Genomic DNA, 21,435 nt, shown 5'->3' with positions numbered 1-21,435 from the left:
TCCTTATTTACTGAAGGTTATTCAGCAACGTTTCACTTCAGTCCCTTAGATTTAGAGCTACAGCATCTATCTAATGATTAAAACAAGGGTCCTGTTACATGGTCCCTGACTAAAACATCAGGATCCAGTAGGACCCAATCAATCAGCGTCAGCTGGGCCCACCCAGTGAGCGCCCAGAGAGTTTGTGGCCAAAACATCTATTTTTGGTTCTTGTTCTTGGCAGCAGAGGCGCATGGAATAAAAATCTGTATCTCATAACTGCATGTGTTGGTGTTACTGTCTGTCCTTGTGTTTCACCCAAGGTGTATCATCCTCTCTCTCCAGAGAAATAATTTATTTCAGATAAAGCAGTCTAGCTATTTCTTTTAATGATGGCTGGTACACATGTACAGGAAAATTGAGCACATGAACCATGAACCAGACAAAACCTTACTGTGTGTGGCAGGTGAGGTTTTGTATTTTCCATTACCGCCACCTACAAGAGTGGAGGGCAACTGTTGTTCGTGCCATGTAATGATTTTTCAGTCTAATGAGTGACCTGAATATACTGTCTTTACAGTAGTATTGTTCAGCCTTAGTGGTGGTCTATGTGCCGTTTTCATTCAAGACTGATCAATCACGAGACAGATTTTAAAAAAAGAAAAAACTAATTTGACCAAAGTAGATAAAGATTTGGTTAATGTTTTCACAAAATCTTATTATTGTTGTGAAAATGTCAAGTGAATGGTATATTGAGATTTGTCTGACATAGCCAAAAAGAGTAAATGTTATATATTGGAAGTGGTGGGCAACCAGTAAACGTGTACCAGTAGGAAAGTGGTTATTTGTGTAAACGGAACAAACACGAAATGGAGTGTGAAAGATGTCTATATGTGCCTTGTGATTGTCTGGCAACCAGTTCAGGGTGTAGTCTGCCTTATGTCCAAAGCCAGCTGGGATAGGCTCCAGTTTCTCACAACCTAGAACAAGATGAGGAGTATTGACAATGGATGTATATTCTGGAGGCAGTATCAGAGTCAGCTACTACGAATGAGCTCTGTCTGAGTTCAAGCCTGACTCAGAAGATAAAAAGAGGCAGAATGGTAAATGGTGAATGGTGTAATTTTGGAGGTCTACCTGTACATATCACAAATGTTGGTTGTGGGTTGTTTCAATACGCAGTGCAATGTGTGGAGACAAATAGCAGGATAGGTGCACTCGTGGTGGATCTTTACAAGCGCCATTTTAAACCACAAATGCCATCGGGTAAGCATTTTTACCAACTGTATTGAATTGTAAAGACATTACGTTCAATTTAGAGGGGATCCTGTAACATCCCCCTTCTTCATGATGCAATGTTATGTGGCACTAATGCTTCCATCTTATTCTCTCCTTCACCATCCTTATTGTCCTTTGGGAAAAATGGGCTCAATCAATACGATGGCCTGCTCGTCCTTGTCTCAGAAACAGACTCTTGGGTTGAGTCTAAAGTTACAGATAGCGGCTCAGATAGAGCCTGCCCTAGCTGCCCAAGCACTCAACTCAGTTGCGTGCTAGATTTTATGCGTGACAGAGAAGAAAGAAAATTCTGAGCTTGTTAAAGTGTCTCTTGAATAATTGAACTCTCATAAATTTAGTTTGACACAGGTTCAATATGGTTTGGCGAACACTTACTGCATACATTATCAAAATTATGAGGAGAGAGAAAAAAAAAACATCATGCGGCAACATGGATTTCATCCCAGCATTATGCCGACAACTGACCTCGACTGAATGTCCTACATCAGTTTGACATCTCTTTACCTGCATTCTCCATATTCTCCTAAGTGAACTACCCATTCTATTGCCCTTGTCACCGTACGAGCCCGTGAGAAGATGAAGTGAGCCTTATTAAGTAGCTGTCAGTCAGGATCGAACCAAATTTAAGACCTCCAAGAACCCAGCTTCCCGTAGACCACTGCATTAAGTAATTAATGAAAAACAGCGGAGGGTTTGCATCGCCATGTACAGCTGTGAGTGACTGCATTAGTGTTGTACTCAAGACCACACTATCCAAGACCAAGACTTGCCCGAGACCAGAACTCAACGAGACCAAGACAAGACCAAGACTTTTGCGAGTCAAGACCAAGTCAAGCCAAGACCGAGACAAGCCGAGACCTAGACAAGACCAAGACGAGCCGAGACCGTGACAAGGCCAAGACCATAAAAATCCATTTTAAAAACCATTACAATGTTGAACAGTTAAACAACATTCTCTCTTTAATTTAAATTTTCTTTTAAATACATTTGACAGCCAAAAACACACTCTTTCAAAGCACAACAGGCCAAAATCTCAAATCTTTTTTTTTAAACTACATTATTCAAAAGAATAAATCCTTATGTGTAGTTAAATATGAAGCTTTAAAAAAGAGCTTGGTTGCATTTAAGAATCATAAGAGACTGCAACATTTTGTGGCCGAGACGTGCATGGTGGGGTCTAATAATAACAGCAGGTTAAGGTGGAATTAAAAACTCTTTCTACAAATATTAATATCAGAAAGTTGGCGGGTGGCGGTGTCCCTCAGTCACAACACCGCAAAGGTTCCAGTCATTATGAGGGTGCTGGGGAGTTATTAACACATGAATTGAAGGTATTTGTCATTTTACCAAATACATTAATGAAGTTCCAGAATTGCAGATCAGTGCTGGTCTAGACCGGTCTTGATGGAAAATTGCAAGTTCGCCCACCCCCAAAATTGGAACTTTACTGTTTACCCATCCATCCATTTTCCACACCACTTATCCTTTCTAGTTCACATTGACGTGGAAAAAATCAGATACATGTCAAATGTCAGATACATACCAAAAAAATCGGAATTGACCTGCAGTGTGACCGTACCCATAGGTGTGTGCCTGAAGTTGCTATGCATCAATCGAAAGGACGCGTGTTTATAGTGCTAGATTACCGGTACTATTTAACATGTTGCTTTCCTAATGATTAATTTCCGTGCTTTCTGTTCTATAGTGAACCCCGGGTTATGGTAAATGATATATTCCATCTTAAAACTGATACATAAAACAAGTGAATTAAATATTGTACATTAAAAACAGCATGGTTTGGTTGAATAAACATGTTCAACCAAACCATGCTGTAATTTTGTCTCACGAAAGTCTGCGAGCTCAATGCTAACATATAATTTAGAATCCCATTGACGGGCTAACGTAAATTAGCATAGAGGTTACAGTTATTATATGTATAATCCTTCAAACTGCTACTTTAAGACACACAGACAAGCAACACATATTGTACAAAGAGAGCATACAACAATAATCACAGGCATGCAGTATGTGCTCTTTGCTTTGTGGGAACAACGACTACTGCTGGAGCTTAGTTGGGGACCTTCTACGCCTCTTCCTCTTGCGCTCAATTATGCTACATCTCTTCTGGTAGATCGCAGTGCTGAAAATGTATTGTTATCAAATTGTTATATTTTTGCATAGTTTCCCCACTTTGTTTAAGATCATCAAACAAATGTAAATATCAGACAAATATAACCCAGGTGAACTGAAAATTCACAATAAAAACAGCTTTTAAAATGGTGAATTCATTTATTAAAGAAAAGAAAAATATTGGCCCTGTGTGAAAAAGTAATTATCCCCCTTGGTAAATCATGAATTAATTGTGGCTCATCACAATTTTTGGTTAATTTTCACTGATCACACCCAAACCTGATTACCACCAGACCTGTTCAATCAAGAAATCACTTAAACCGAATCTGTCCTGACAAAATCAAGTTGGACAAAAGATCGAAAAGAGCTGCAACAAAATGACACGATTCAAAGAAATTCCAGAACAGTTGAGAAATAAAGTAATTGACATCTGTCAGTCTGGAAAGGCTTACAAAAGCCACTTCTAAAGCGTTAGGATTCCAGTAAACCATAGGGAGAGCCATTATCCTCACATGGAGAAAACATGGAACAGTAGTGAACCTTCCCAGGAGTGGCCGCCCTACAAAGATTACTCCAATAGAACAACAATGACTCATCCAGGAGGCCACAAAGGAACACAGGACCCGATAAGTGAATGTTCCATAAAAAATTCAGAAATTGTGACTTTTTCAAACTTCAAAAGTCAATGTTCTTTTATGTGTTCTAAAGTGTAACTTTGAGTCCAACCTTTTCAAGATCTCAAACAATCCAATAGATTGCACCACAAAGTGGCGCTTCGTTGTTATATTTGAAAAAATAGGTTATGTTTGACAAGACCGCAGAATGGCACATGACCAGACAGAGCCAATCACAAAGGTCGACTTTAGGAGGAGGAAGTGATATGAAAAAAAAAATCTGGTTTTGTATCTATTTTTCAAAAGTGTATATAACTGTAATCACGGAGTTTTCCCAAAGTAACTGGAATTTAAATACACATTTTCTCCCAGTAATGTAATTGATTAGAATAACATACATTTTGTAATTAAATTACATAATCTCATCACATGTAATTAGTTACTCCCCAACACTGACAATGTGTATTTGAACACAAACAGTGGAACAAGCCATGTAGACAGATAATGTAACAATTCTCCAAGACAGATATTCTTTACCCTCTGCAAGGAATGACTAATATTACTTAGGCTTACTAAGGAACTGAGCTCGACTCCATGTACAGTATATTCATATATCTGTATCATACTGACCCCAAGTGGCCAAGGGGTGCATATGAGAATGAGCAGCACAATGTCCATTGAATTGAAGCAAGAAATGTTCCAAAAATGGTTACATTTATTTACATTCTATTTAATGCCGTTACTATATGTACAATATTCTAGAGAGTTAGTTTTATTTTTAAAATAGACGAGACTCAATAACTGCCTGGTATAGTTCCTATTGACCTATTCAAACCTTAAAATGGTTTGTGTTTGTTTCCATCATTTTGTTTCCAGGTCAAAGTTGTGTTACGAGTGAATCCAGCAATTAACGACGGCCAACCTCCAGTTCTTCACATCGACCCGTCCAAGAAAAGAGCCATTTTATTAGAACCTGTGTGCCAAAGTCCACCGCGTGCCAAGAAGACCTCTGCCAGGAATGGCAAGGATCTTCTGAAGGCTTTTCATTATGATGCTGTCTATCCTCAAGACTCCAATCAGGTTTGGTGCTTCATCCTCATCACCAAATACTCCTTTAATTTTGTTTCTTTTTTTCATAATTTCCTGTCAGTGCATAGTAATGCTGATTTAACTTTATGGAAGTCTTGGTTTTCTCTGCACGCACCTAATGGTTTTCTGTCTATCTGACGACTTGGAAAATGATATTGTCCGGAGAGCTCAATTGGCAAATTAGTCGATTATATTCAAGGCTGTCTGAGCTCTGCTTACAGTATTAAAGCCCAAGGGAATTCACAGAGCATTGAATGTAAAATTTGCCTGCAGAAATGAGTCATAAAATGTTCTGTTTTTTGTCCTCCTGACCAGACTGAGGTGTGTGCAGGCGTCTTGGCTGATGTCATCCGTTGTGTGCTGAGCGGCAGCGACGGATGTGTCCTGGGTTTGGGGTGCGCTGATGTGGGTGAGTAATCGCTTGCTGCGAGGGGCCACGGGTTCACATTTTTAAACATGAGTGGGATGCTTTTATCCCTTCTCAAGGACCACCCATCCATCCCCCCTCCTCTTACACCTTAGTCCCACTCCTCTTGTCATCCATCCTCCCCTTATCTCTTCAACCCACTCATCATTTTTGTCTGTGTTCTCAATAACCATCTGTGGTCCTCTTTGCTCTAATTTAACTTTTGGATGTCTTTTTTTCACAGTAACAATAGAGAAGTATTGCATTTTAAGGGCCATTTTCCTATAATTTGATCAATAATGGTGAAGACATGGCCCACTGAATTTCCTTTAGAAAATCCATTAATTGTATTGATATGAGTATTTGAATTTTTGTCACCATTATGCAGCCATTTTGCATTCACACAATAGCAGACACCAAAATAAAAGGTGTTATTTCTGAGAGATGAATGAATATATATGAATTTCTGAAAGTGTCAGAACTATTGCATGTCTTTACCGTTATTACGATTGTATAAGGACAAGTGTAATGGTTTAATCAGTAGTTCGGATAATTTATGCACTTGTATCCTTAGAGTTTGAAGGGCCATGCATGTAAATTGTGCAAATCACATGATTTTTATGAAGCTGCTTATGTCTTTACCGTTATGCACCAATATAAAAACATGTATTTCCACGGGTCACCATCATTTTCCCTGTCAATAAGGATTGCATTTATACTCTGAATGCCTAAAATTTTAAATCATCAATAACTGTTTTAAAAAGGGACTCAGCATTGGAGCCATTTACGCATATAAATCCAAGGTGGCAGAAAGAAAATGCTAAATGAGACGAAGTAAATGGATGGAGAAAAAAACCCAACAAATATATATATATATATATATATATATATATATATATATGTGTGTGTGTGTGTGTGTATCTTTACCATTATTGATCAAATTATATGAAAATGACATTTCGACTCCTCTTCAACAAAACCATTCATTTTTCATGAATGAGATTGCACAGAAAAAAACACCAGTCAATGATATGAATGCTTCGTAAAGCTTCCCATAAATGACAGACACTCAAGCACACAGCACTCAAAAACCCACCTTTTATTATATTTTGGGGATGCTCTGAGCGCAGAGGGGATTTTAAAGAAAATGGACTGTAAAATGTTGCTATTAAAGATATGGACCCCTGCACTTAGCCTTGCTGTGTTAGATACTGTAGAGCACACACACACACACACACAACACACACACACACACACACACACACACACACATGCACACACACAGACACACACACACGCGCACACACACACACACACACACACACAGAGTGTAAGGGCAAGGTCTCCTTGGAGCTGCTTTTTCACATGAAGCTACTCTCCGTAAATGAATTAGTTGGCCAATGCAGACGACACATGGCCCGCAGCCGAGGGATATCAATCTCCTCCCCAGCATACTATTCTGTCTGAATAACAGACAGTAGCAGGCAGTTCGGCCTCTAATTGGAATAAACCAATTCTCTTATCCTCATTCAATAAATGTTTGGATCAGACAAATGGATAAAAAGGGCCCATAAAAAAGGCTTGGTAAAAGAGCATGATGAGGTACAACTGGGCATGATTCCAGAAAAAAAGGTGTTTTGTTAAAAGCATAATTTATGTACACAATTGGACCCAGAAGTGACATGCAGTAATGGTTAATATGACCATAATTTGTAAAGGTGACTTGTCGTAAAAACTGACTTTTTAGGCTTGTGTACAAATAGTTGGATCTCTGTAGTGCTTACTCAACCATCAAGTTTGAAATTAAACAACCAAGTAATTTTTATCTGCCTATTTCTGAAGTGATATTTTGAGTAACCCGTTCTGCACCCCTGTGCCACTATTACCAGTACATAACATCAGGTACGTGCGGTCAGGGGAGGCAGAGCAGACACAGCCTCATCTGCATGAGTGAGTGAAAAATAATGATTACATATAAATGTTTTCATTTGTAGTTCTCTAGTCTGTGGTTTATATTGATTTAATTTTGGAATCCAATATTGACTTAAAACTGAAAATTGCAGAATTTGCATATTTCCTTTTCAAATACATGGGCGAGACACAAAGTGCGGCATCATGCAGCTAGCCTCACCTCAGATTGCAACCCCACACTAAAAGCAGAAATATCACAAAGTAATAGCACTATCCATTGGTAAAACTACAATACTACAGCAGAGGAGGTTATATGCAACTGCCTGTTCACCTCTCTAAAATAATGTTTTAAGACACTTTTATTTAATATACACTCTAATTTTCTATAGTTACGTTAAATATCAACATTTGTGTTACATGATTGCATAAAGCTAGCTAGGTGACGAGGTGAGGCAGACTGTATTCTGCCTCACAAAGACGGAATACCATTAGGTAAATACAGGCAATTGCCAGGGCCCACCAAGGTCACATAAAAACTGGTAAGTTAAAAAAAAAAAATCAAACCAATTATTGTTGTCTTAAAACATGCTTAAAAACGAATATAAAATGCTTCATCCATCATGATCGTCGCCTGCCTCCGACCACGTGTGAGCAGACTATTCACAAAGATGAAACTTGTTGGTAAGGTTGCGAGGAAAATTAAACATCAGCTGCAGTCAATGCATTGTACAAGGAAGATAACGGTCAGAGATTAACCTGAGCCTGTTCTGATGAGCAGAACAGAACAGTCCTGTTGCAATCAATTCCATGCCCTGAGAATATAAAATGAAACATCCATCCATCCATTTTCTGTACCGCTTATCTTCACTAGGGTTTCGGGCGTACTGGAGCCTATCCCAGCTTACTTTTGGGCAAAAGGCGGGGTACACCCTAAACTGGTCACGTGCCAATCGCAGCGCACATATGAACAACAATCATTCACACCTATGGGCAATTTAGTTTTTATTAACCTACCATGCATGTTTTTGGGATGTGGGAGGAAACCGGAGTACCCGGAGAAAACCCACGCAGGCACGGGGAGAACATGCAAACTCCACACAGGCGGGGCCAGGGATTGAATCCCGGTCCTCAGAACTGTGAGGCAGACATGCTAACCAGTTTATACCATGCCACCTAAAATTAAACATACATAATACATAAATTAGAGATCTGCAACATCATGTCAGAAAAATTTGATGACAGCCAGCTTGTCTAAATGTCAGACTGTTACATTTATTGTATCTTATATTTTTATATATATTACACTATATTATATTTAGTTTTTCAATATTATGTCCCTTTGTCTAAATACTTCAACGTTGCTTTTTTGTTGTTGTCAAATCCCTGTGTTGATGTATAAAGGCATTTATTATTTATGCTATACTATGCATAATATGTAAGTATTTTATTTTATTTAGTAAATAGTCCTTTTCCATGCCTAACATTTGGCACACAGAGGGGCATATGCTAGTTTAACGTCCCATGGTTGTTGCCACGGCTATATTTCACGCATGCATTTGTTACTGACCCAATGATACAATCTCGTTCTTGAGATACTATTTCAATCCCAGATAATGAGTTTTCAGGTTTGCATTTCATCACTCCAAAAACGATCTTATTTTTACTGTAGTTATGCACTGAGATACAGGTATAATTAAAAACAAATATTTCTATGTCATTTTGTAGCATTATGCCCTGTGTGTTATGATGCATATACAATCCTTGTAAACCGTTGTCTGTTCCAGGCTCCTGGTCCAGCATGATAGGGAATGGTGAGAGCATCCAGAAGCTTGGGCTGATTCCATGTGCCATCTCCTGGCTGTACAGCGCCATCGAGAAGCGGCGGGAGAAGACGTGGACGGATCTGACTGTATCTGTGTCAGCTGTGGAACTCTGCTGCGGAGAGGAGGACACACTGAGAGATCTACTGGGAGAGGTCGTCCCTTCTGTAGGCAGCATCAGGGACAGCCCAAGAGCTCACATTCGGCTCCAAGAGGACCCCATCCATGGGATACAGGTAGAAAGACAAAATTGATACTTTTTACAATATTTTCACAGATAAAGCATTAAATTAGGAAGTAGTAATTGTGTTTTTGAGAAGTTATTCTTGTAATTATGGAAAGATTTGTGTTTATGAATAGTTGTGACACTATAGTTTTTCTTTTACTTATTGTTCAGCTCCGGAACCACAATAGGGTCAAGGCCCCAACTGCTGAGCGGGCTGCCTCCCTCCTGGATGTAGCCATTGCAGCACGTCGGCACAATGATTTCACCACGTTCTTGTCCAACAGCTCCATAATGTTCTTTACTCTGCACGTCCAACCCCCTCGCACACAAGAAAACTGCACCATTGGAAAAGGTTGTAATAAAATATTTATCTACCATGGGAGCTTGTCCTAGGCAAATTACATGTTTCCATATTAATTATTTTCCAGCTAACACCAAACTTGCTGCTTATTTAATTCAGTTGAACATTTAATTAAAAGCTCATGTTTTCCTATTTTTGTATATAATCTTTCTTGCTTTAGGTTCACGTGGCTCAACCAAGCTGACCATGATTGATGTCTGTAGTGGTATGAGGGGTGGGGTTGGATATACCAGAAATAAACCTCCGCATTCAGACCTAGGCCCTGTTGTTTTGTCGCTACTAAGTGGACACAAAACAATCCCCAAAAAGTAAGCAATTTTATAATTTTTGTTATCACATAACAGTCAATGATCAGTTGTGTCAATGATGTTATTATATGACAAAAACTACCATATATATATATATATATATATATATATATATATATATATATATATATATATATATATCATTTCATTCATTCGTCTTCCGTTCCACTTATCCTCACTTGGGTCGCAGGGATGCTGGAGCCTATCCCAACTATCTTTGGGTGAGAGGAGGGGTACACCCTAAGCTGGTTACCAGCCAATCGCAGGTCACATATAAACAAACAACCATTCGCACCTACAGACAATTTAGAGTCTCCAATTAACCTACCATGCATGTTTTTGGGATGTGGGAGGAAACCGGAATACCCGGAGAAAACCCATGCAGGCACGGGGAGAACATGCAAACTCTACACAGGTGTACAGAATATATTATAGAGTGTATAAATATCTTAAACGTTGAGGCACGTGTTCCCTCTGTCTTATGTTCACTGTGGCGATTGTGTTGTATGCAGAGTATGAATACAGTCCCATTTTACCCATCAGTTCTTCAAATTGAAATGTCATTTATGAAAAGTCACGGTGCTAAAAATTTCTACACATAGCCTGTAATATTGTGTGTTGTTGATAAGACTTGATAAGACCGTATCAAAGGAAAATTAATTGTTTTATGTGGCTTAAGTAATATTTTGATGGATGTCTGTCTGTGCAGGGGAAGTAAGTTAACCATGCTTCTTCGGGAGTCTTTGAGTTATGCTAACTGCCACACCACAGTTATTGCTCAAGTTGCTAATTCACTGGCACAGCTCCAGGAAACCACCTCCATCATCCAGCTGGCTTCTCGCATCCGCAGGACACAGAAGAGGACAAAGGTACTACGTCACAAATTAAGTAATTTCACTCATTTTCTATACATATACAGGGATTGTATATTAATTTGTGCGGTATCTTAAATCTAAACATTAAAATAGTAGTAAAGTACAATTTACACCTGCAGAAGATATCTGTATGTATCTCATGTCAAATACAGTCCAATACTAAAAGTAACCTTGCCAATATATCTTATCTATTCAACAGCAATCTAGCTCATGCTCACCTAATGGCAGGAGTTTGACTAGACAAAAGAGAGGCCCTCCATCTTTATCCATGCGAGCTTTCCACTCCACAGATGAAGTTGATGTTGACTCGCAACATTTTCGTCTCCGCGGGGAGCTTGATGAACACTCCAGTAGTGACCAGTCCTGTGATACAGTTATCCAAATAGACTCTGATGGTTTGATCCAGGCTAGAGCACTCCCGAGGTTGTCAAAACCTGAGTTTGTGCCCATTATACCCTCCTTACACCCAAATAAGGCTGACATGGAAGACCCGGAGTTTACCGCTTTGCTCCAACAGCTGCTGAAAATTCCCAAACTCCATGGAGATAACAAGAAAGACGACGCTCAAGGACAGAATGAAATGCTGCAATCTGAAATGAAGAAGCCAGAGAGGGACCGTCTTAAATGCGACACGTTTGCCGAACTTCAGGAGCGCTTGGGCTGCATTGACGGGGAGGAAACCATGGCTTTGCTAAAGTCCTCCTCAAAGAGCCCTCCTATTAAGGATATCACACAAAAACCACAATCTCAGAAAGAGACTGGGAAACAGGCTACTACAGAATTATCTGAGGCATCACAGATGTTGAAGCAGGGGCTAGGCTATCGTCGGGAAAAACAAACAGATGCTGCATTTCATGGGGATAATTTTCAGAGAGAAGACTCTGGTCTTTATGATTGCGAGGAGTGCAGTGCAACCAGTTCCAGTGAGGAGCCACTGAATCAACCTCTCAATCAAAACGCGGCTTGTCGCTATCAGTTTCCAAAAACCGGAGCCATTCACTCTGCTGAAACACTGTCTTCTCAATTTGTAGATGTCAAAACTCAGGGCATGGCTACTAACAGTCCCCTTCAGTCTGCAGCGAGACAGGAGAGTCATGAAACAGCTGATTGGTTCAAAGCAGACAAAAGGACTTCACCAGTTGGAAAGAGTTTACCTGCATCTCCCCCTTCTCCTTCCTGCACCTCTTCAAAACCTTTAGCGAGCAGTGTTCTACTTGGAGACATTGCGGCTAATGAGCCCAAAAAGGATGCAAAGGAAATGAAGGCAACTATCACTGTAACTGTTCAACAGCCGCTGGATTTGAAAGGTCAAGATGAACTTGTCTTCTCTATGGTGGAGGAGGTGACCATTAGCGGCACGCTGGACAGTGGGAGGGCAGGAGGGAATATAATTTGCATCAAAGATGCTGCCCAGTCAACGCCACACGTGCAAGGCTCTGCAGGATCCCAACCAATCCAAATTATAAGCAATATAACTGAAGAGTCTTCAACAACAAGTGAGACAAAGATCACTCAGAGCACTTTTGTTCATCCAGGAGGTGCGGAAACTGATACTGAAGAATTAAGGTATCATTCAAGAAGAGAAAGAATTCTACCTTCATTTATAAATCCCATGCTGATAAATGCAGAGGAACAGTGCGATTCGGATAATGTGAAAGAAAGAGAAAGAACTGGGACTACAATAAAATGTCCAGAATCTGTCTCTGAGACTCATGAAATAAGATCGGAGAAGAGATGTAACCCAAGCTGCAGTCAGATTTCGTGTGACACAATGGTCTTGGGAAATGTATCTCTTCATAACGACAATGCGGAAAACAAAATTTGTGGAGAGAGGATCAGAAATACAGAAAGGAGCCACCATGGAGACTGGGCGCATGTTTACTCCATGAACCCTCCAAAGGCTTCACTGGGGTATGAATCAGCTCACAGATGTGTTGGGAATAGTAGGGTAATTGATGTTTCTTTAGGTTGCCTGGAAACGGCCTGTGCGTCCTTTAATACAGGTAGTTTGCCTCGAAGCTGGCTAAATGCCAACTGCCAGGAAAGCCACCATCACATGGCAGATGGTTTTAGAGACCCAAGGGGGTTGACATCATCCACTCCTTGCAGCCCAGGGGTAACCCTAGAGAGGAGGCGAGGCAAGCAGTCTTCCTCGGTGAACCACAGCCTCCACAATTCCTCTTCACTGAAATATGAAACAGACTACAAGGAGCATACTAAGAGACCTCTTAGAAGGGGTGCTGGATCATTGTTTGAGACCTCAAAGGTAGGCATGAAACATGATCATATGCCTGGGAGGATGATGTCTCCCTTGGAGGAGAGTGGCAGGCTTTTCCATGCCAAAATAGATCAGTTGACCAGCACGTCCCTTGGAAGGAACACATGTGACTTACCAACCTCTCCAAGCTCTAAGGGGATCTCCAAGAGAAGTTATGATGGGTCTGGCAAAGGAGCTCACAAAGGAAATAGTATTGGGGATTGTACAATACCAAGATCAATCAGAAGCTCCAGAAAGACTCACCAGACTAGCCACAGTCATAATTCCATTCCTTCTGAAACTGTAACTCAACCCAGGCCGACACATTCAAAGCTGTCTGCTGTAGGGAAACTTAAGATGGCTTGTCCCAAAGTGCGTCGCCTGTCTGCCTCCAGCATCAAAAACCTCAGTCTCCCCCGTAATGGCCTGCAGAACTCCATCAACCGGAGTGCCAGTCTTTCCCCAGACAGCAAAACTGTTAGCTTTGAGAGTACTTCCTCATTTCTCTCTTCTTCCCCTCCACCCTCCTTTCACTCCATAAGCCGGACTCCCAGCCAAAGCTCCACATGCTCATCCACAAAATCTGCCATCCAGGGATTCACCAATGGTCACATTTCAGAGTTTGTAAAGGAAAGGCCCGCCAGCCCCACATTATCAGGACTGGACCCAACAGGCCCGTTTCCTTCTCCGTACAGCCAAGTCACCTCTCCCCGCACACCCTCTCATATGAGTGGACATGCAAGCGACACCACAAGTGTGCTAAGTGGTGATTTGCCACCAGCTATGGGTAAAACGTCGCTGTATTTCTCGAACAGGAACAGTACAATGAGCAGTGGCTACGATAGCTTGGTGAGGGACAGTGAAGCCACAGCCAGCAGCACCTCTAACAGAGATTCTGTAAGCGACAGAATCCTCAGCTCCCTCCTCAAAGACTCTCACAGTAGCAGATCATCACGGCGGAGAGGCAATACAGGTAAAAAACAATAGGAACAACAAATATAGTCGACGTGCAAAACGACGATAAATCAGTGGTTGTTAATGTTCTTGAAGTACTGAACCCCACGTTTCATGCGTGCATTCACCAAAGTCTTTGTAATTGGGAAAATTAAACGTGATTTTTTTTCATCCAAATTTAAACATTCCGTAGATACATATTATATTCCTGTGCACAAAATGAACCAGGCCTTAGTTGCACACAAAGTCACTGTGTTCAAAGAAAAAAAAAAAAAAGAAATCATGAATTTCACTCAATGGGTATTTACTGTAAATCAGTGCTACTTTTGCTGGTACTTGACAGAGACAAGTTCAGGAATACTCGACTTCACCTTGGTAACTGCCACACTCATATTTTCCGCAAATCAAGGCAATTGGACTGTTCTTGTTCGTTGAAGACATTTCCCCTTTAATCCAAAAGGCTTCTTGATTTCAAAAATTTATGCGGTCGAATCTCTTTTTTATGCCTTGGTGACCTTGGGAGACCCCTATAATACCAATAGCACCCTATAGACTCCAAGTAATGTGTGATTTGTTAATATGTTGTATTCATTCATTTTTAATAGGAAAAACTTTAATTTGTTAATATATTTTGAAAATTAAGTAATAAAACAAATTATTCTTACTTCCCGTGAAAGAGCCAGATTTAAAGTAAAATTAGCTTTTTTTTTTTTTTTTTTTATTAAAGGATCGTTTTTAATTAATGCCAAAGGCCAGCATCATATGACAGTCAAAAATGGATCACTACAATTGGAAACAACCCTTCAAATCAACCACCTTTATGTTTAGTGCTGAAACTTCTAATGATGAATACAGTATTCACACCTTTGTTGCCTATTGTTGTGTTTGAGACAAAACGTTTGATGGGAAATGAATCAAATGGAGCTTTGTAACAAAATACTGTTGATTTCTCACTGTGAAAACCCATTCACTGCCATTGACGGGTTGTTGAAATCAAATATCATGTTGACATGGAGGACTGGCAGTGAATGATTAACTAAGGTCAAATTTTGGAAAAATCTCATAATAGCTTCACAGAAATTAGCTTAAAATACTGTAGACATGTAATAATTAATTAATAGAAAAATAGTTCCATCCTCCCATGTTGTGACGTGAATTGGAGATGACATGTCTGTAGAATGCAATCAGATCAAGTACACTTAGTGGCAAGGAAAGCCTTACAGTGCCAGAAGTCATATAATTAATATATGAATCCAACGGTTCACTCAGCAATGAAAGTTAAAATGTAAACTCAGCTTGCATTTAGTTCGGCAATAAAAGGGTGTGAAGATTAGTTAAAAAGTGAGATTCAAATGGTTTTAAGAGCAGGGAAAAAAAGAACAAAGCTCATAGTATACCGTAGTGAAGGTGCAACATGGATACATTTGTTTGTGTTGTTCAATTACCCCATATGCTAAATTTACAAAGTATTTTTTGTGTATCCACTTCAATGTTTCAAAAGTTGTCAGAAAAGAATATAAACAGTTTAGCATATTTCTCATGTTAGATTTTTTTTCCCCATTTGTAGGTACTCACCCTCGTCATCTTTCCAATGACAAACCCTTCTCCACAAGACAATCGTCGAGTCTGCAATCTCGCTGGGCCGATCATGGAATCCCAGAGAACTACGACATCAAAGTATATGAGATTGACAACGTGCAACAGATGCAAAAAAAAGGTGCTTGGTTTGTTAAACTATATGAAATACAAAATAAAATATTTTAAATATTGAATATATAAAATACCTTTCATTAACCTTTGGTTGATAATTGTTGTTTTTGCTTTAAAATTGACAAATAATAGCTACTGTTTATTTGAACATTTCCTACTTCATTTTTCTTCTGGCTGTGTTATTTCACATATTAGCAAGGATCAAATTGGAAACCTTGCAACCCAGTAAACTTGTAGCTTTTAACCCATCACATACGTTTAAACTATAAGCAGTTAAAAAGATACATTTCAACATGTGTTGAAAAAAAGCGCTGTAACAGAAGTTGACTGTTGACAACTATATGCCATTTTTACACAATGGTATACAGTATATACCATGGGATGCATCAAAGTGGACAAAGATTATTCATATGTATCATGTTGATAACCCCCAAATATTTTAAAAACACAAGTATATGCAAAACTCTAGAAAATGAGTTTACAAAAACGTACAAATAGAGACAATGATAGTGTAGTTTTTCATATAGTTCACATGTGGCCTGTTGGAGATAAGTGAGATAGAAAACGGAAGAGACTTCCAAATTACCTTCGACTTACTTGCGTTTGATCCAAAGTAAACACTGGTATTAGCCTTAGCATTTAGCAATTGGTAAAACAGTGGTTAACTAGCAGGCTAAACTAGTTATAGTCAGTTGTGTAGTAAAGGGATGGAACAAAAAGGACATGGAAAACCAAAAATCTCATCGCAGGAATGAATGAATTCTAAACAGGTGAGGCACAGCTCAGGAGAATGCAATAGTTGTCGAGCAGCTGATTGGATGATACGGAAGGAGCAGGGGTGGGGCTAAGGAGACCAGGTGATCCTAATGACAGACACAGAAGAAACAGTTAAAGAAAATCAATTCAAAATGCACCGACACAATAAACTGCATGGAAATAAATGGATGTAACAGGAGAGCCAACAATGAACAACAAATTCAGTTCAATCGATATTTTCTCATTTTATTTACATGACAATTATGCACATTATAACCGCAATGGCGGCACGGTGGCCGACTGGTTGGAGCGTCAGCCTCACAGTTCTGAGGACCTGGGTTCAATCCCCGTCCCCGCCTGTGTGGAGTTTGCATGTTCTCCCCGTGCCTGCGTGGGTCTTCTCCGGGCACATCCCACATCCCAAAAAACATGCATGAATTGGAGACTCTAAATTGCCCGTAGGCATGACTGTGAGTGCAAATGGTTGTTTGTTTCTACGTGCCCTGCGATTGGCTGGCAACCAGTTCAGGGTGTACCCCGCCTCCTGCCCGATGACAGCTGGGATAGGCTCCAGCACGCCCGCGACCCAAGTGAGGGGAAGCGGCTAAGAAAATGGATGGATGGATAACCGCAATGTAAATGTTGCATCATTAACAGAATGTTTTTTTCCTCCCTTTCTGCTTATTTGGAGCTGACTGTTGTTTTGGGTTTACTAAAACAAGAAAATATTCCATATTTTACAAAAAAATATCCAGTGCCATTAAATACAATTGGAAAAAAATATTGTGAGTATGTGGTTTACATGTTAACAGTCAGTGTTGGAGAGAAACTACAACCCCAATTCCAATGAAGTTGTGTTAAAATTGAATTGCAAATCATGTCCAACCTATATTTAATTGAATACACTACAAAGACAAGCTATTTTAATGTTCAAACTGATAAACTTTATTGTTTTTAGTAAATAATCATTAACTTAGAACTTTATGGCTGCCACACGTTCCAAAAAAGCTGGGACTGTCATGAACGGAACAGAGGATAGAACCCAGAAATGCACGACTCCAAAACAAATGGACAGTTTCAAAAAGAGAGGTTTAATATACGGGCAGAGGTCAGTACACAGGCAGGCAATCCAAAAAAAGGCAACAGTATCCAAAATCGTGAGGAAAAAAGGCGAGGTCGATAAGCGGAACAGAGTCCAGTCTTACTGTTAGTCTGTGACGTGGAAACAAGGAATGCTGGAACGTGACCACAAGGTACAACGAACTGGCGACGAGAAAGAATGAGACAGGAGGTTAAATGCATGGGGTAATTAGGGTAAACGAGGCACAGGTGGGGAAGATGCTCTCAGGAGCAGGTGTGTACGAGACAGGGGGAAGACAACAACCAGAACACACACCCATGACAGGGACAGGTGGCAAAAAAGACTGAGAAAGTTGAGGAATGCTCATCAAACACCTGTTTGGAACATCCCACAGGTGAACAGGCTAATTGGGAACAGGTGGGTGCCATGATTGGGTCTAAAAGGAGCTTCCCTGAATTGCTCAGTCATTCACAAGCAAAGATGGGGCGAGGTTCACCTCTTTGTGAACAAGTGTGTGAGAAAATAGTCGAACAGTTTAAGGACAATGTTCCTCAATGTACAATTGCAAGGAATTTAGGGATTTCATCATCTACGGTCCATAAGATCATCAAAAGGTTCAGAGAATCTGGAGAAATCACTGCATGTAAGCGGCAAGGCCGAAAACCAACATCGAATGTCCTTGACCTTCGATCCCTCAGGCGGCACTGCATCAAAAACCGACATCAATGTGTAAAGGATATCGCCACATGGGCTCAGGAACACTTCAGAACACCAATGTCAGTAAATACAGTTCGGTGCTACATCCGTAAGGGCAACTTGAAACTCTATGCAAAGCAAAAGCCATTTAGCAACAACACCCAGAAACGCCGCCGGGTTCTCTGAGCCCGAGCAAACAGTACCTGACAGATAATTTTAAAAACATATTACAAAATCCCATTTTCAGTTCCCCTTAAAAAAAAAAAAAAAAAAAGAAAAAAAAGTCCAATTGGCCTTGCATAAGTACATTTTAAATAAAAGATTGCCACCGTGCATTGAGAGTTGAAATGAGCTTCAAAACACAATCTGCCGCATATGGTGACGTTATGTCCCCAAGACGAGCGGTCTGGCCCCCATGAGAACGCTCCCTGCCTCCACCACACTCAAACGTTGCTTCTTGATGCAATTTTAATGACCACATGGGGGGGAATTGGGTCAATGTGCAGCAAAGAACAAAGACTAGCTGAACATGTTGTGGGCAAAGGGCTGAAATATAATATTGTAGAGTATGTTACATTTCCTTAAAAATTATATCCATGTTGTCCGTAATCAACATAAGTATAATTTGATTAATTGTGTTGAGTGGCTTTAGACAACGGAGGCCTTCTTGTTTCAGTCCCCAGTGGGCCATGTCTGCTGTCTTTATTGGACAGAAGGGGGTTGCTGCTGTTCTCAAGTGTAAAGGATGAGTGTGTTGTGTTGTGTGTGTTGGGGTGGGTTAGACTTCCTGACCTACTTATACACAGACCCAGTTCTTAGGGGTCTTGGGGCCAATGGTAGAGTCAGGTTAGGTCAAGGTGAGGTCAATAATCCTCATTGTTCCCATAATCCTCCCAGACAAGTGAGGTATTAAAAGAGGTATTGCAAGATCATGATCAAGATCAAGATCATGCGCAATATGAAAATGTTTGCGTTTTCAGGGACTCACGTGCTTCAGCGACAAGCAGCAGTGTTCGGAGCTCATACAGCAGATGATCACAGACGTCGGAGCCCAATCCAACAAATGGAGCTGAGATCTGGAGTAGGTCGGGCCGAACCTCACGCAGGAGCACACCATACAGAACCAAGACTGTGAGTGGAAAGGATTTTCCTGGGAAATATGCAATTTACTCTTAAAAGTCACAATGTACTTTTCATTGTTGAAGTTATTATTATTGTAGTGCTTCACATCAATGCACAAAGCTTCAACGCGTTACCTGATCAATCCATGACAAATCTAATGGAATTTTATTCTATTCTTCGAAATATTATTCTATTAAAATGCTACCAAACAACAACCAAATGAACGAAAAACACCATTGACATGCTAACAGTTATCGGCAGTCGTAGGTTGCATTATTGGGTGTCACTGACGGTTTCGTCTCCTTGCACGACTCCTGTGCAGAGTTCAATTCGCACTTAGTGACCGTGTGAATCTGAGTGTGAAAGGTTGTTTGTTTTTAAATGAGACGTGATTGACTGGCAACCAATCCAGGGCGTATTTTGACTTTTGCCCAAAGCCGGATAGCCTCCAGATCCCCAAGACGCCGAATAGGATAAGCAGTATAAGAAATAGATGGTTGCGCTAGTGGAAATCCAAGGTCTCTTGTTCATCGTGTCCTGTACTTGTTTACATCCACAGACACTCGCTTACATCACTATCCTGCAGGCGACCTTTGGCAGAGTTTCGAGGTGGACTCCCTGGAGCTCCTGGAGGAACTTGAGGAGGTGATTGGATGGTTGGAGATGAGGAAGAGGATGGCGGTCTCTTTAGATGGCTCCTCATATTTTAGTCTCAGAGGGAACAGCAGTTTCTTAACAGCCAGAGAGCTGTGTTACACGGTAGTTCAATCAGGTTCACACTACATGTATGTTAACTACATATTTTTCTGTGGATTATCGCTTATTAATGAAACACGTCACCTCGATGTCACCTTAATATCGGTTTAAGTGTAATCAGGTGCTATTATATTATATTTCCCTTGAAGATTTGATCCACTTCCAGTGGAGGATTTTTTTTTAAACTGTCCTTTCAGCACTTAAGCATATTTTATTTCTCGGCCGTAGATACTGTATATAGGTATATATATGGTTTATCATGTACATGCTAAAGTAGTTGTTCTAGTTGGTCATTTCAGTCTCAGATTTGAGCACATTTTGGAATTTGTTATTTTTGTAATTATATCACTTTTGCTCTTCTTCATCACTGAATGTACAATACTGTCAGTATAGACTATAGTGTATTATTTCTTTCTGCCTGTCTGCCAATTTGCCTTATTTAGAGAGAGAAAACCACTGAAACACATTACTATGACACTCACTGTAAACTGCCATTGAAATGAATTTCTGCCCTAGTCCAATGAAAAAATTTCTTTTCAATTAGTCGACAACCCTTTGGCCCTTCTGTGTTGGTTTCCTTTTGAATGTTTAAAGGGAAACCCCTAATGACATGTTTTACTGTACAGTATGTACATTTTGGTACTGAACAACATGGAAATAAAATTGTAAATCTTTTGAACCTAGTGTAAAAAAAGTGAGTTCAAGATTTAAGAGGTTCTCTGTACACCGAGGAAGTGGCGCTGACTGAGAAGAGTCAATAATTTTGAATAATATTATTATAATAATGAATTCAAGGTGCAAACAACAATGAACGGGCCCCCTTTTTCATTGTTAATCCTCAAAATGATCATTTATGTTTGACGCCATGTTCTGCCCACACTAGAAGGTGGTACCTGTTTCGGATATGACCTTCTGATCAATGATGGGACTGACTTGGGTAAATTCACTAGTAAGAGTTCATCAAAGTACCTGGAATTCCCCCCAAATTTGCAAAAACAAACAAGAACCTCCCATTGGCTTTCTACTGAACTGCGATGTACTGCATGCATCTGTGTGACATTTGAAGTGTGTGTGTTTGCGTATCT

The 21,435-nt window shown here is 40.1% G+C and overlaps 1 protein-coding gene across 1 annotated transcript in view; it reads left to right on the top strand.

Annotated features, from left to right (window-relative positions):
• Positions 1 to 20,315, top strand: part of kif26bb (kinesin family member 26Bb) — a 29,525-nt gene extending 9,210 nt beyond the window's left edge. Inside the window, exons 6-15 of the mRNA XM_061705226.1 lie at positions 4,899 to 5,102; positions 5,427 to 5,520; positions 9,213 to 9,484; positions 9,646 to 9,826; positions 9,996 to 10,143; positions 10,853 to 11,012; positions 11,218 to 14,248; positions 15,797 to 15,946; positions 19,453 to 19,603; positions 20,154 to 20,315. Of these exons, the coding sequence (XP_061561210.1) occupies positions 4,899 to 5,102; positions 5,427 to 5,520; positions 9,213 to 9,484; positions 9,646 to 9,826; positions 9,996 to 10,143; positions 10,853 to 11,012; positions 11,218 to 14,248; positions 15,797 to 15,946; positions 19,453 to 19,603; positions 20,154 to 20,235 (4,473 nt within the window). The 3' untranslated portion in view covers positions 20,236 to 20,315. The remainder of the gene's footprint in view (positions 1 to 4,898; positions 5,103 to 5,426; positions 5,521 to 9,212; positions 9,485 to 9,645; positions 9,827 to 9,995; positions 10,144 to 10,852; positions 11,013 to 11,217; positions 14,249 to 15,796; positions 15,947 to 19,452; positions 19,604 to 20,153) is intronic.
• Positions 20,316 to 21,435: the final 1,120 nt, after the last annotated feature.

The sequence above is a fragment of the Phycodurus eques genome, chromosome 18 (assembly GCF_024500275.1).
Source record: "Phycodurus eques isolate BA_2022a chromosome 18, UOR_Pequ_1.1, whole genome shotgun sequence".
Classification (NCBI taxonomy): domain Eukaryota; kingdom Metazoa; phylum Chordata; class Actinopteri; order Syngnathiformes; family Syngnathidae; genus Phycodurus; species Phycodurus eques.
The sequence above is the reverse complement of the archived record's forward strand: the minus strand, read 5'-3'. Positions and strand labels throughout refer to the sequence as shown.